Raw genomic sequence first — 12,840 nt, forward strand, 5'->3', positions numbered from 1 at the left:
CATCACATTGTGAGTGTACAAAAAGATTGCCAAATATTCTTTATTGCAGCTGTGTCCCTTTTAAAATATCACTCACAACTCATGAGTACCAACCAATCACAAACCACTGTGGGTAAGACTAATTTTTTATTGGTCAGTTCCGATCAATCAATGGGCCAGAACTTGCGCAGAGTGGTGTGGCAACGATCGCTGCAGCTCCTGCAAAATAAATTTATGATTGTACTTACTGCGGGCTCTGTGGCATCAACTTGCATGATTTTGAACTTTTAAAGAATTGTGCACAATCAACCTAGCCTCTGAACAGCGTAAGTTGATTCACATGGAAATGTCTGTGAGAATAGAAGACACGCCCACAAAATCGGTCAGGAAGAGAAGTCACGCCCACGTGCAGGCAAGCAGACTTCATTCATTTAAAGCTAGTATTCTGGAAGTCATTGTAAACAACAATGTTTTTAATAAAAAAACCAAAGAAATAATTAAATTAAAGAGACAGAAGGGAAAAGTAAAAAAAAAAGTTAATTTTTAAATTTAAAAAAAAATGTAAATGACCAAAAACTATTAAAATAAGGAGCAATATGAGACTCCATTTTCGGAATTTAATTTTTAGTTGTTTAGCAGTCAAAGAGTTATCGTGCTTTTAAAACTTAGTTTAGGCCTGGTATATTCAAGCGTACCTTTTGGTGGCGTAATTAGTTACGTTCCAGCTGGGCGGATGAGCAAGTTTGCGATTTTTCAGTGATTTCTATGATTGTAGCGTGCGATGTCCCTTTTAATTCGCAGCTGTCAAATCACCGGCAAACCGATAGGAGCAAGTTCGCGATTTCCACATTTTACTGTGCATGTGCAAATACGGCAACTTGCTCCTTTGATTCGCCACAGAAAACAGAGAGCGCTATTGAGCACCTCCATTATTTCGGGAGCAATTTCTGCCCCAATGTGTCTTCAGGTACCTCAGCAACTTTAGTGTTCTACAGCTATCCATTAGTTGTATGAAAGATTCCACTTAACTACTGTACTGTGAACAAAGATTAGATGCTTAACATAGAAACCTGTCTTTTTGAATAATAATTAATAGCTTATAAAACAAGCCCACAGATTGATGGTCAGAATTCTGACTAATCTGTGTAGTACCTTTTATTTTATATTAAATGTCAATCTAAAGTGAGCATGTTATTGCTTGATTATGATAACTCAAATCATGATCTTGGATTAGCTAGTAAAAGTTCACCAATGAATTTGGTGTTTTACATCCATGTGGTGGAACCCAGTGAAACTGGAAAAGATGTATCTTTATTCCATACTGTATACAATATTTTGATTTTTTTTTGATGATCTAAACATATCAAACATGCAAAACTCTTTTTAAGAGCATCCTGGATTTTTTTAATGTAAATTTGTACTGTATTTATATAACAGGATTAGGGTCTCTGATATCAAATGTTTAGGGCAAGCTGAACTTTCAATCCACCCATACAATCCAACAAAGTTGTTTTCACATTTCTGGCTTGCAAGAACCTTCCACCCAGAAACTTAGTCAAGAACCTGACTTTTTGAGCAACTGCACATGCATAGTTATTTTAGTGCTGTGAATCCACCCTGCAATTACAAAATAATGGGTGAGTTTAGAAAACCAACTGGTACTCTATATAAATGTCTCTCCAATATAAATGTCTCTCATTCTTTATGACAGTATGGTTTAGTTAGGGAATCTATTCATGATCCAGCCATCCTGCCTTCCTCTGGATAAGCACATTTTTGAACTCTAATAGGTGTGCGCCTGAGAAATAGGATCAGGTTAATGGTGGGCAGGAGTGCAAAGCCAGAATGCTAAACCTGGCTACATGCAAAATAGTTTCGCTGATTATCTAACTGGTGGAATAATCATAATATTAATAATTCTACCACTAACCACCTTTAATAAAGATGTACAGTTGCTTTAAATGATCTTGACTTTTTATTAAGCTCAAAGTAAATGAAACCAAGTTCCATCAAGGTATTATGGTACTAATTCTGTTTTTTTTTAATTTAAAAATATTTGAACATTGCTTTTGAAATTTTCAGAAGGACCAGAATATGATTGCAGGTAAGAGTTGCAGAAATTTCATTGACAGTTATCAAATATAACGTACACGAGAGGACTAAAAAACAGTAGTACATCTCTTTAATAATCATTGTTCCTACTTACGCCATTACCAACTGCCTTATCTGCACCTTCTTTTCTAGAAGACATGTTGTCTTCCTTTTCTTTCTGAGCATCTGAAGCCAATTGCTTGTCTTTGGCCACTGATGGTTCTAACACTGAGTGCAAACGGCAGTCTGCAGACCGTGATCTGGCAACTTTAGATATTCGGGGTGCATTAGGAGTTTTGCATTCTTCCTGGGCCTCTTGAGCCTTCTCAGTCACTCTTTCATTGAAAACAGAAGTCTGTGATTTCACTAGTTCAGACACTTTGGGTATTGGTTCATGAAATTTGCTTCCAGAATCACTGCTCCAGTCCCAGTGAAAAGATTGTGAAACTTGAGGTCTGTAGTACGGCACTCGTTTCTTTGAGATGAAACTTGGTTCCCTTGGATTCCCTGAAATACAAGAGATATTTTAAATCCTTTTTTATATAACCAATTCCATTTTAAATCATGCTATAGATTCTCCCTCAATAGCCATTGGCATTAAAGCATAACAATGTTCTGTGGCAAAAACTGCTTTTAACTACCCCCCTCCCCTTTTTTCATCTCGAGATAATCCTGAATTTATGTACTTTTGTGGCTGATTTACTAACCCCGGAACAATCTTTACACCCAAAGTTTCTCCCCGAAATATCCTCTCAGCCTCTGCACTGAGTGACTCCTCATCCTCATGATTTCAATCTCCATCTTAAAATCCAGTCTTGGATGAACTGCAATTTTCTCCAGCTAAGCATCAGAAGAGCAAAGCCATAGACTTCCACCCTTCCTACAAATTTGTCACTGACTCCATTCCCCCTCCCTAGCCACTGTTGCAGGCTGAACCTGACTGTTTGCAACTTCAGCGCCCAATTCCATCCCAAGCTGAGCACCTGACCTCATATCCTGTCCATCACAAAGACTACCTACTTCCACTTAGAATCATAGAAGGCGGTCATTCGGCCCAGCGAGCCGGTGTCGGAACATTGCCCACCTCTGCCCTTACCTCAGCCTATCTGCCACTATAACCCTCATTCATGCCTTTGTCACAACCAGACTCGACTATTCCAATGCTTTCCTGGCCGATCACCCATCCTCCGCCTTTCATAAACTTCAGCTACTCCCAAAACCCTGCTGCATGTATTCTCTCTTACATCAAATCCTGATCACCCATCACCTATGGCCTCTCTGACCGTCATTAGCTCCTGGTTCCTCAATGTTTCAAATTTAAAATACTCATCCTTGTGTTTAAATCCCTTCATAGCTTCACCCCCTCCCATCTCTGTAACCTTTTCCAGCCCTACAACTATCTCCCTTCCCCCCTCCTCAAACTCTCTGTTCATTTGAATATCCTCCCCATTCCTTCACCCTACCATTGGTGTGCCTTAGACTGTCTAGGTCCCAAGCTCTGGAGTTCCCTCCCTAAACCTTTTTGTCTCTCCTCCTCCCTCTCCTTGAAGACCCTTCTTAAAACCCATCTCTGACCAAGCTTTTGGTCACCCATGCTAATATCCCCCTTTTTTCAGCGCCTATTTATTTGTGATTACGCCTCTATGAGGTGCCTTGGGACCTTATCTATTAAAGACATTATATGATTGCAAAAAGTTATTGTTGTTGTTGTTTCCTTATTTACCTTTTCAAAATCTTTCATAATTTTGAAAACTTCTTCTAGATCCCCCTTAACCTTCTCTGTTCCAGTGAGTGTGTGTGGGGGGAGGGGGTAAACAATTTTTCAAGCCTTTCTTCATAACTAACCTTATTCTAATGAATCTTCACTGTACCCTTTTCATAGCTCTAATATCCTTCCTATATTAGGATGGCAATACTCCAATTTGGCTTAACCAATATCTCATACAAATTCAACATCACTTCCTCCTATATATAAACCAGGAATCCCATTTACTCTTTCTATGGCCTTTCTACCTGCACACCCACCTTATCAATGCATCTGCATCCCTTGATCTCTCTGTTCCTCCAATCTGTTAAGAATCTTACCGTTTAGCGTATACTTCCTTTCACTGTTCTCTTTCCCCCCGCAAAATGTATGAGTTCACATTTCTTTGCAATGAACTACATCTGCCATGTATCTGTCCACTCTGGCAACCTGTCAGTGTCCTGCATTCTTTCCCGTAGCTTGCTATACCCCCCAATTTGGTATCAGCAAACTTCAATATCATTCTTCTTATGCCAGTGTGCAATTTATTTATATAAATTTTGAAAATAGGGAGGAAGGGGTAGTGGGAGAGAAGAAATCACACTGAATCACTACAATACACCCCTGGATGGACAATTTTGAACTAATTTAGGTTACTATGACAAAAAATGGTTATTGGAAAACATCTTACATATTTCAGGCTTACCCAGCTGTTCTGAAGGCAGACCTGCCCATGGTAATTTCTGCTCAGAAAAAGGACTACAAGAGCGTGATCTCTTGGAGTCATTCCATTTGAAATTTCGTTTGTATTCACTTAAACCCTAAGAAGTAAGTAGACAAAATATAATTTAGTGGAATCTTCAAAATTCAGCTAAAGTTGGAATTCTGTTTCAATTACTGGAAAAACTAAAATCTTTTTCTCAAGTGAAGTTGCTTATGTAAAGGACCAAAAATACCTAACACTTATCACAATCTAAAAACAGATTTTAATGGTCGCTAACAATGACTTGTCAAGAAAGGTGCAAGAAAGAACTCAGCACCTTTCACATTTTCACATCCTCAGGATGTCCCAAAACTCATCTCACTCAAAGAATTACTTTTGTGGTGTAGTCACTACTGTTATGTAGGTAAATGGGAGCCAATTTACACACAGCTAGGTCCCACAAACAGCAATAAGATGAACAATCCGTTAGTCTGTTTTTGATGGCGTTGATTAAAGGATATATGTCGGTCTGGACACCAGGAGAACTAGGGTTGCCAACTCTGGTTAGACATATTCCTTGAGAGTTGATCACAGGACACTTGCCACAGTTTTCAAACATTATTGCATTTACCTTACAAAGGTTGGGTCCCCTGTATCTTTGCTCCCCGTGAACCTATAAAAGTGTTTTTACTCACTGGCAGGGGTATAATGGGTTTAGGGAAAATCGGGAAATTTTCTGAGTGCCCCATGAATAATCCCTCATCTCCCCGAGAGATGCGCTCCCCAATTTCCCCCACCTCCCCCGAGAGATGCGTTCTTTCATCCCAGGCCGTGAGTGACGGGCTGCTCTGCTCACGCCACTTGGATATATTAAATTACAGTTTTGCTTGATAACTGCCACGTTAGTGCAGCTCACTGGCCCACTCACATGCACTAAATCAGCACTGCCAAGGACTGGCCTCTGCACCCACCTGTCAAAACTCTGTCTCCTCTCATTGGTGCACTAGTGTGTGCATCAACTCTATTTTCCCTATTTTCTCCCAGATTGTACGCAGCACAGTCCAGGAGATCAATTCTCAATTTTGGGAGACTCCCGGACAATCCGGGAGGGTTGACTACCCCGGGGAGAACTTCCCTGCTCTTTGAATTGGGCTGTGTGATCTCTTTACATAGAATTATATCGAATGTACAGCACAGAAACACACCATTCGGTCCAACAGGTCCATGCCAGTGTTTATGCTCCACACGAGCCTCTTCCCATCCTTCTTCATCTAACCCCATCAACATATCCCTCTATTCCTTTCTCCTTCATGTGTTTATCTAGCTTCCCCTTAAATAAATCTATGCTAGTCACCTCAACTACTCCTTGTGATAGCAAGTTCCACATTCTAAACACTCTTTGGGTAAAGAAGTTTTTCCTGAATTCCCTATTGGATTTATTAGTGACTATCTTGTATTCATGGCTCCTCATTCTGGTCTCCCCCACAAGTGGAAACATCTTCTCTACGGTCCCAGCCTGATCAATCTTTCCTGATAGGTATAACCTCTCAGTTCTGATATCATCCTAGTAAATCATTTTTGTACCTTCTCCAGTGCCTTTATATCCTTTTTATAATATGGAGACCAGAACTGTTCACAGTACTCCAAGTGTGGTCTAACCAAGGTTACAAGTTTAACATAACTTTCCTGCTTTTCAATTCTTTCCCTCTAGAAATGAACCCCAGTGCTTTGCTTTATTTATGGCCTTATTAATCTCCATCGCTAATTTTAGTGATTTGTGTATCTGTGTCCCCAGATCCCTCGGCTTGTCTACCCCATTTAGATCTTGCATCCATCAGAATAGGCAGCCAGGGCCTCAGTTTAACATCTCATCCAAAAGACAGCAGCTCAGACAATGCAGCACTCTCTCAGTACTGCAGTAAAGTATTAGATTATGTATTTAAGCCCTGAAGTGGGGCTTGAACTCACAGCCTTTTGACTCCAGCATCTATGATGCTACCACTAAGCCAAGCTGTAAATCATGCTCTGATGAATTTGCTTTTTAAAATGACAATTTCCATTTTAATCTGTAGTGCAAAGACATCCTGATACATTCATAATCCTGATCTCAGTTTAGGATAGGAACATAACGTCTATTGGACCTTATTTGTCTTCAAAGGCGTCAATAATAAATATTATTTAAATCTAATACTCTCCCCACATTCCGTCCAGTATAAGTGGCTCAACCACTTCGTAAGGTGCAATGGAAAGTTAAATTAAGATTTGTGAAATATTCGGGTGGAATCTGTTTTAACAATCACCTTTGAGATCAAATCCAAACTATTAATTTAAATCTGTCATTAGACCGGAAGTATAGCCAGATGGTCTGTGTGTATATATAGGTATTACGTAGCAACAGTAACATATTTAGCGTTGAATCCATGCTGGGCTTCTTACATAATCCTGCACACAGCAATAATCATCCTCATCTGCAGAGGCATTTTTTTGCAGGATTATAGGAAGTGTTTTTTCTTTAAAACCGGGGATGAAAACTGATTTTTCTTTATTTTTTTCGTGGGTACTGGCTGATGTCTGTAATCCCTTCCAAGACATCTGGAGCTTTTCTATCGCCTGCTTAAATATCCCAAATTGGGTCTGCTAACCTCTGGCAGGCTTGCTGTATTAATGCGAATAACCATTTCGTGCATTGTGCAAAAAAAAAATGTTTTACATTGATTGTTAGCACACAAACAAACACTGCTGCAATACAATGACACAATTTGGAAGCCGTGCTCCTTCGGGATTACTACATGTATTTACAATAAAACACTGATGTCAAAGAAAACCCCTGCCAGGCAGGGCCTGGAGGACGGCACGGCCGCGGGACCTTCTCCACCAGTTTGTGTGGCCGTGTTATTAAAATCCGACTTTTTTAAAATCAAAGAGCAGAGATCTCACCTTGAATTGCACGGGCATTTTCCCTGCTGCCGCTGCCAGGGCTGTGTGTGTTGATGTCTCTATCCCGCCGACCTCACCCGTTACTGCGTCTGTTCCTCTCCCCGTTTCCTTGACGAATACAGCGTCCCTCGACACGCGCAGGCGCACTGAGAGCGGGTCCGACTTTCAACCAATCAACGGCCGGATTTCTGCGAGCCTCGCTCTTAAAGGGACCGCCGCCAGCACAAGGCACAGTTTGGTTCATTGTCATTTATCCAGCAATGTTTGTTATTTATCCAGCATTGTTTGAGTGTATCAATGCCAACACTACCGGGAATGATGTATCTCAGAAGTGCCTTTGAACTATGATTAAGACCGTACAGATTTTTAAAAACTATATTTGTATATATTTTGCTTTGTTTAATGAATAAAGTTTATTCTTGGTAAAGCAGTATTTTATTTGATGACGGTTCATGGCTGTTGAAAGGTAAAATGGTGAAACAGCTATAAGACCTGGTCTTTATTTTGCAACTTTTTTTAAAACTTTCATTTTTTGTCCATTGTGAAACAGAAAAAGAAAGACTTGCATTTATATAGCGCCTTTCACGACCTCAGGGCGCCCAAAGTGCTTGACAGACAATGAAATACTTTTAAAGTGTAGTCACTGTTATAATGCAGGAAACACAGCAGCCAATTTGTGCACAACAAGGTCCCACAAACAGCAATTGATAATGACCAGATAATCTATTTTAGTGATGTTGGTTGAGTGATAAATATTGATCAGGGAGAACCCCCCTGCTCTTCTTCAAAATAGTGCCATGGGATATTTTACATCCACCTGAGAGATGGCATCTCTGGCAATGCAGCACTCCCTCAGTCAGTTTCATCTCTTAAAACTTTGGATTGGCAAATCATATCATATTACCCTCCTCAAATAGGGAAATAAACTCTGCCTTTCATCTGATACCATAATTCAGAAAAACTACAGCTCTGCTTCAAACTCCAGCATTTAATCTTGCAGGTGTCAAAGCCATCACTTGCATTAACTCCTTTGATGTAGATAATCTCTAATGGAAAAGCAAGCCATACAATTGACAATGGAAAAACAGATGCACTGAATACAATGTCAAATAATGCAAAGATCTGAGCATATCATATAATGGATAGACAAAATCTATCCAATAGAGCAAAATAGATCTTCCACATCAAAAGAACACTGCTGCTAATTCAAACAAACAAACAAGCCGCCTTGATCTTTTTAAGTAAGCAAAACTGGCAATTTAAACTTTGTGACATTGAGTCAAAATTATCAAGAGGGAACATGTTGCAGGACTCATTACTGGCTAGCTTGTCCAGTTTGTTTCTTATTTCATATTTATTTAACATAATAAAATTTATTATACATAAAATAGATAGCATTAACTTTCAGTGATGGCTAAGTATTCCAAATGAAAAGCGTAAGTCCTGTTCAGGAAATAATTTAACAAAATAAATTACAATTGAATTAACCACGCTGCCTCTGGTTAGGAGGAATGTAATTGAATACATTACAAGCTATTGCAATTCTAATGTATTATTTCTATTTACACTCCTAAAATCAATTCTGCTGGGTGCATTTTTGTTGAATGGATATCTGCATTTTATTAAAGCTTTTTAATTTGTTTATTGACCTGCTAGATGCTCAGCCTCAAAACAGTGATGGTGTATGTATATTCCTGTTGGGATATGTAGACCAAAATATACACTGAATTGGGTGCAAACTGTCCATGTTGCCTATGTGAAAATTAACAATTTTTCCTCCATCTGTTAAACAGAAAAAAAATAGGTATTATGTACTCTGGTTCATGGCCAGTATCACTCAAGTGAAACAACCTCAGAAGGTAATTCTGAATAACGTAGACTTTAACAATGTTAACAATGGTTTTTTGACACTAGTGTTGGGTGATTGACACCATGGTAAAACTGTGCAAATTAATCATTGTACTGGACATGGCAATGGAGCCGCTGTGTTTTCAGTTGCATGTAGAAATGAAAGTCTAAACCAGAAATAAGTCCCTCTCCAGTTGGCCTGGTGGTAAAATGTCAGGAATCTCAACTGGACAACTGAGATTCACACTTCCCTTCATTATGCAAATGGTTCCTGCCAGACCATTAAATGATGCAACACTGCTGCTGTGAAATGTCAAAAATGCTCTATTTCACACTCCACACATGCAAGTTTCCTGAATTTACCAAAAATCCACTAAATAGCAATACAGACACATACAGTATTTTCTGAGAGAAATACACCATTTTAAAAATAGCTTATAAAATACTTTATATCTGCGTTGTGACGTAGGCAAATGAGCCTCGCAAGAAGTGTTGGCGTAAGTTCCCATTGGCAAGATTGGCACAAAAACCAGTTTAAATTTCAGTGTAATTTCTGTGTAGGTCAATCCAGAAAATTCAGGGCCAGTGACTGTTTATTGCAATATGTTTTAGTAAATGATTGATGTGTGTTTAATTTCTAATGTACTTACTGAAACCTTAGTATAAACAAAAATAGGATCAATGCCCTTAATGCAATTTGAACAGTTAAAACTAAAAAAATAAAAGTATGTTCATTAGGAAAACACTCTGGAAGCACCTCCTCATTTCTTTTCACCAGTATTCTTGGGTGTCTTGATTGTTGTTGGATTTATGTTCCACGAAGCCACTGGAGAATGCTGCCCACCCCAAAATAAAAATGTATTATATTCCTGTTCACTCCTGGACAAAGCAGGATCATGATTACCCCCAATATTATCTCATGAGAAAGAGATGAATAATAATCCCTGTCATATCCAGTCATCAAGAACATGTATAGCTATGGATTGCTATGAACCTAATGGCTTGGTCAAGCTCTACACACTATGTGATTAGTAAACCATAAGCCAGGTTAATAGGTTGAAATGTCACATGCTAAATGAAGTAGTACAGTTATGAAATCAATTGTTAATGAATGGTATTTGGTGTCTATAACTTTTTAATTAGAATTTAACTATTCATGTTTTATATTATGAGCTTATCTGCTGGGAAAAGATTATCCTTTTTGTGCTGCCTTTGATTACTGTGATAAGTCTGAGTACTAAATTTTCTGTTCAGCATTGCAACACTTAAGAACTAATTAAAAGCTGCTGGGTGTACTAACAAATTAACTGAATTAAACACTATTTTCCAAAATGACATAATTCGGTTATGACTGGGATAGTGTTCGTGTAAAGGGCAGAGAGGGGAAAGAATTTCTGAAGCGTGTTCAGGAGATCTTTCTTGATCAGTACGTTTCTGGTCCAACAAGGAAGGAGACATTGCTGGATCTGGTTCTGGGGTATGAAGCATCATAGTAGGTACAGCACAGGAGGAGGCCATTCAGCCTATCATGCCTGTGCCGGCTCTTTGAAAGAGCTATCCAATTAGTCCCATTCCCTTGCTCTTTCCCCACAGCCCAGTAAATTATTTCCCCTAAGTTATTTATCCAATTCCCTTGTGAAAGTCACAATTGAATCTGCTTCCACCACCCTTTCAGGTAGTGCATTCCAGATTGTTACAACTTGCTGCGTTAAAAAAATACGTTTCCTCATGTTGCCTCTGGTTCTTTTGCTGATCACCTTAAATCTGTGTCCTTTGGTTACTGACCCATCTGCCACTGGAAACAGTTTCTCCTTATTTACTCTATCAAAACCATTCATGACTTTAAACACCTCTATCAAATCTCCCCTTAACCTTCTCTGTTCTAACGAGAACAACCCCACCTTCTCCAATCTCTCCACATAACTGAAGTCCTTCATCCCTGGTACCATTCTAGTAAATCTCTTCTGCACCCTCTTAAGGCCTTGACATCCTTCCTAAAGCATGGTGCTCAGAATTGAACACAATACTCCAGCTGAGGCCTAACCAGTGTTTTATAAAGTGGAGCAAGTGTCAGTGGGGGAACATTTAGGGAACAGTGATCATAGTACCATAAGGTTTAGATTAGCTATGGAAAAGGACAATACTTAATTGGAGGAGGGCCAATTTCAGTGGGTTGAGAACTGATCTGGCCCGGGTAAATTGGAATCAAAGATTGGCAAGGAAAACTGTAATCGAACAATGGGCGACCTTTAAAGAGGAGATGGGTCGTGTACAGTCTAGGTACATTCCCACGAGGGAGAAAGGAAGGGCAACCAAAGCCAACGCTCCCTGGATGACGAAAGAGACAGAGAGTAAGATGAAACAGAGAAAGGGGCCCTATGACAGATGTCAGGTTGCTAATACAAGTGATAACAAGGCTGAATATAGAAAGTTCAGAAGGGAAGTGAAAAAGGAAATAAGAGGGGCAAAGAGAGAGTATGAGAATAGACTGGCAACTAACATAAAAGGGAATCCAAAGGTCTTCTAAAGGGATATAAATCGTAAACAGGTAGTATGAGGATGGGTGGAGGCGATTAGGGACCAAAAAGGAGACCTACGCATGGAGGCAGAGGGCATGGCTGAGGTACTAAATACTTTGCATCTGTCTTTACCAAGGTAAAAAATGCTGCCCAAGTCACAGTAAAAGAGGAGGTAGTTAAGATATTGGATCGGCTAAAAATTGATAAAGAAGAGGTACTAGAAATGCTGGCTGTACTTAAAGTAGATAAGTCACCCGGTCCAGATGGGATGCATCCTAGGTTGCTGAAGGAAGTAAGGGTGGAAATTGCAGAGGTGCTGGCCGTAATCCTCCAATCATCCTTAGATACGGGGGTGGTGCCAGAAGACTGGAGAATTGCAAATGTTACAGCCTTGTTCAAAAAAGGGTGTAAGGATAAACCCAGCAACTACAGGCCAGTCAGTTTAACCTCGGTGGTGGGGAAATTTTAGAAACGATAATCCAGGACAAAATTAACAGTCACTTGGGCAAGTGTGGATTAATTAGGGAAAGCCAGCACGGATTTGTTAAAGGCAAGGCGTGTGAAACTAACTTGATTGAGTTTTTTGATGAGGTAACAGAGAGGATTGATGAGGGCAATGCAGTTGATGTGGTGTATATGGACTTCCAAAAGACGTTTGATAAAGTGCCACACAATAGGCTTGTCAGCAAAGTTGAAGCCCATGGAATAAAAGGGGCAGTGGCAGCATTGATACGAAATTGGCTAAGTGACAGGAAACAGAGAGTAGTGGTGAACGGTTGTTTTTTGGACTGGAGGAAGCTATACAGTGGTGTTCCCCAGGGGTCGGTGCTGGGACCACTGTTTTTCTTGATATATATGAATGACTTGGACTTGGGCACTGCACTTTAGGAAGGATGTGAAGGCCTTAGAGAGGGTGCAGAAAAGATTTACTATAATGGTTCCAAGGATGAACAACTTCAGTTATGTGGCTAGACTGGAGAAGCTGGTGTTGTTCTCCTTGGAACAGAGAAGGTTGAGAG

The 12,840-nt window shown here is 39.7% G+C and overlaps 1 protein-coding gene and 1 long non-coding RNA gene across 3 annotated transcripts in view; one reads left to right on the top strand and one right to left on the bottom strand.

Annotated features, from left to right (window-relative positions):
- The window catches only part of mdm1 (Mdm1 nuclear protein), a 39,521-nt gene extending 31,939 nt beyond the window's left edge, over positions 1-7,582 (bottom strand). For both annotated transcript variants that reach the window (XM_067999500.1, XM_067999499.1), the window contains exons 1-3: positions 7,455-7,582; positions 4,521-4,635; positions 2,186-2,577 (exon numbers count right to left, since the gene is read on the bottom strand). In XM_067999500.1, the coding sequence (XP_067855601.1) occupies positions 2,186-2,577; positions 4,521-4,635; positions 7,455-7,472 (525 nt within the window). In that variant the 5' untranslated portion in view covers positions 7,473-7,582. The remainder of the gene's footprint in view (positions 1-2,185; positions 2,578-4,520; positions 4,636-7,454) is intronic.
- Positions 1-9,316, top strand: part of LOC137334661 (uncharacterized) — a 119,759-nt gene extending 110,443 nt beyond the window's left edge. Inside the window, exon 5 of the long non-coding RNA XR_010966201.1 lies at positions 9,248-9,316. This is a non-coding gene — a long non-coding RNA (uncharacterized lncRNA). The remainder of the gene's footprint in view (positions 1-9,247) is intronic.
- The last annotated feature ends 3,524 nt before the right edge of the window (positions 9,317-12,840 follow it).

This window comes from Heptranchias perlo, chromosome 18, assembly GCF_035084215.1.
Source record: "Heptranchias perlo isolate sHepPer1 chromosome 18, sHepPer1.hap1, whole genome shotgun sequence".
NCBI classification, from domain to species: Eukaryota; Metazoa; Chordata; class Chondrichthyes; order Hexanchiformes; family Hexanchidae; genus Heptranchias; species Heptranchias perlo.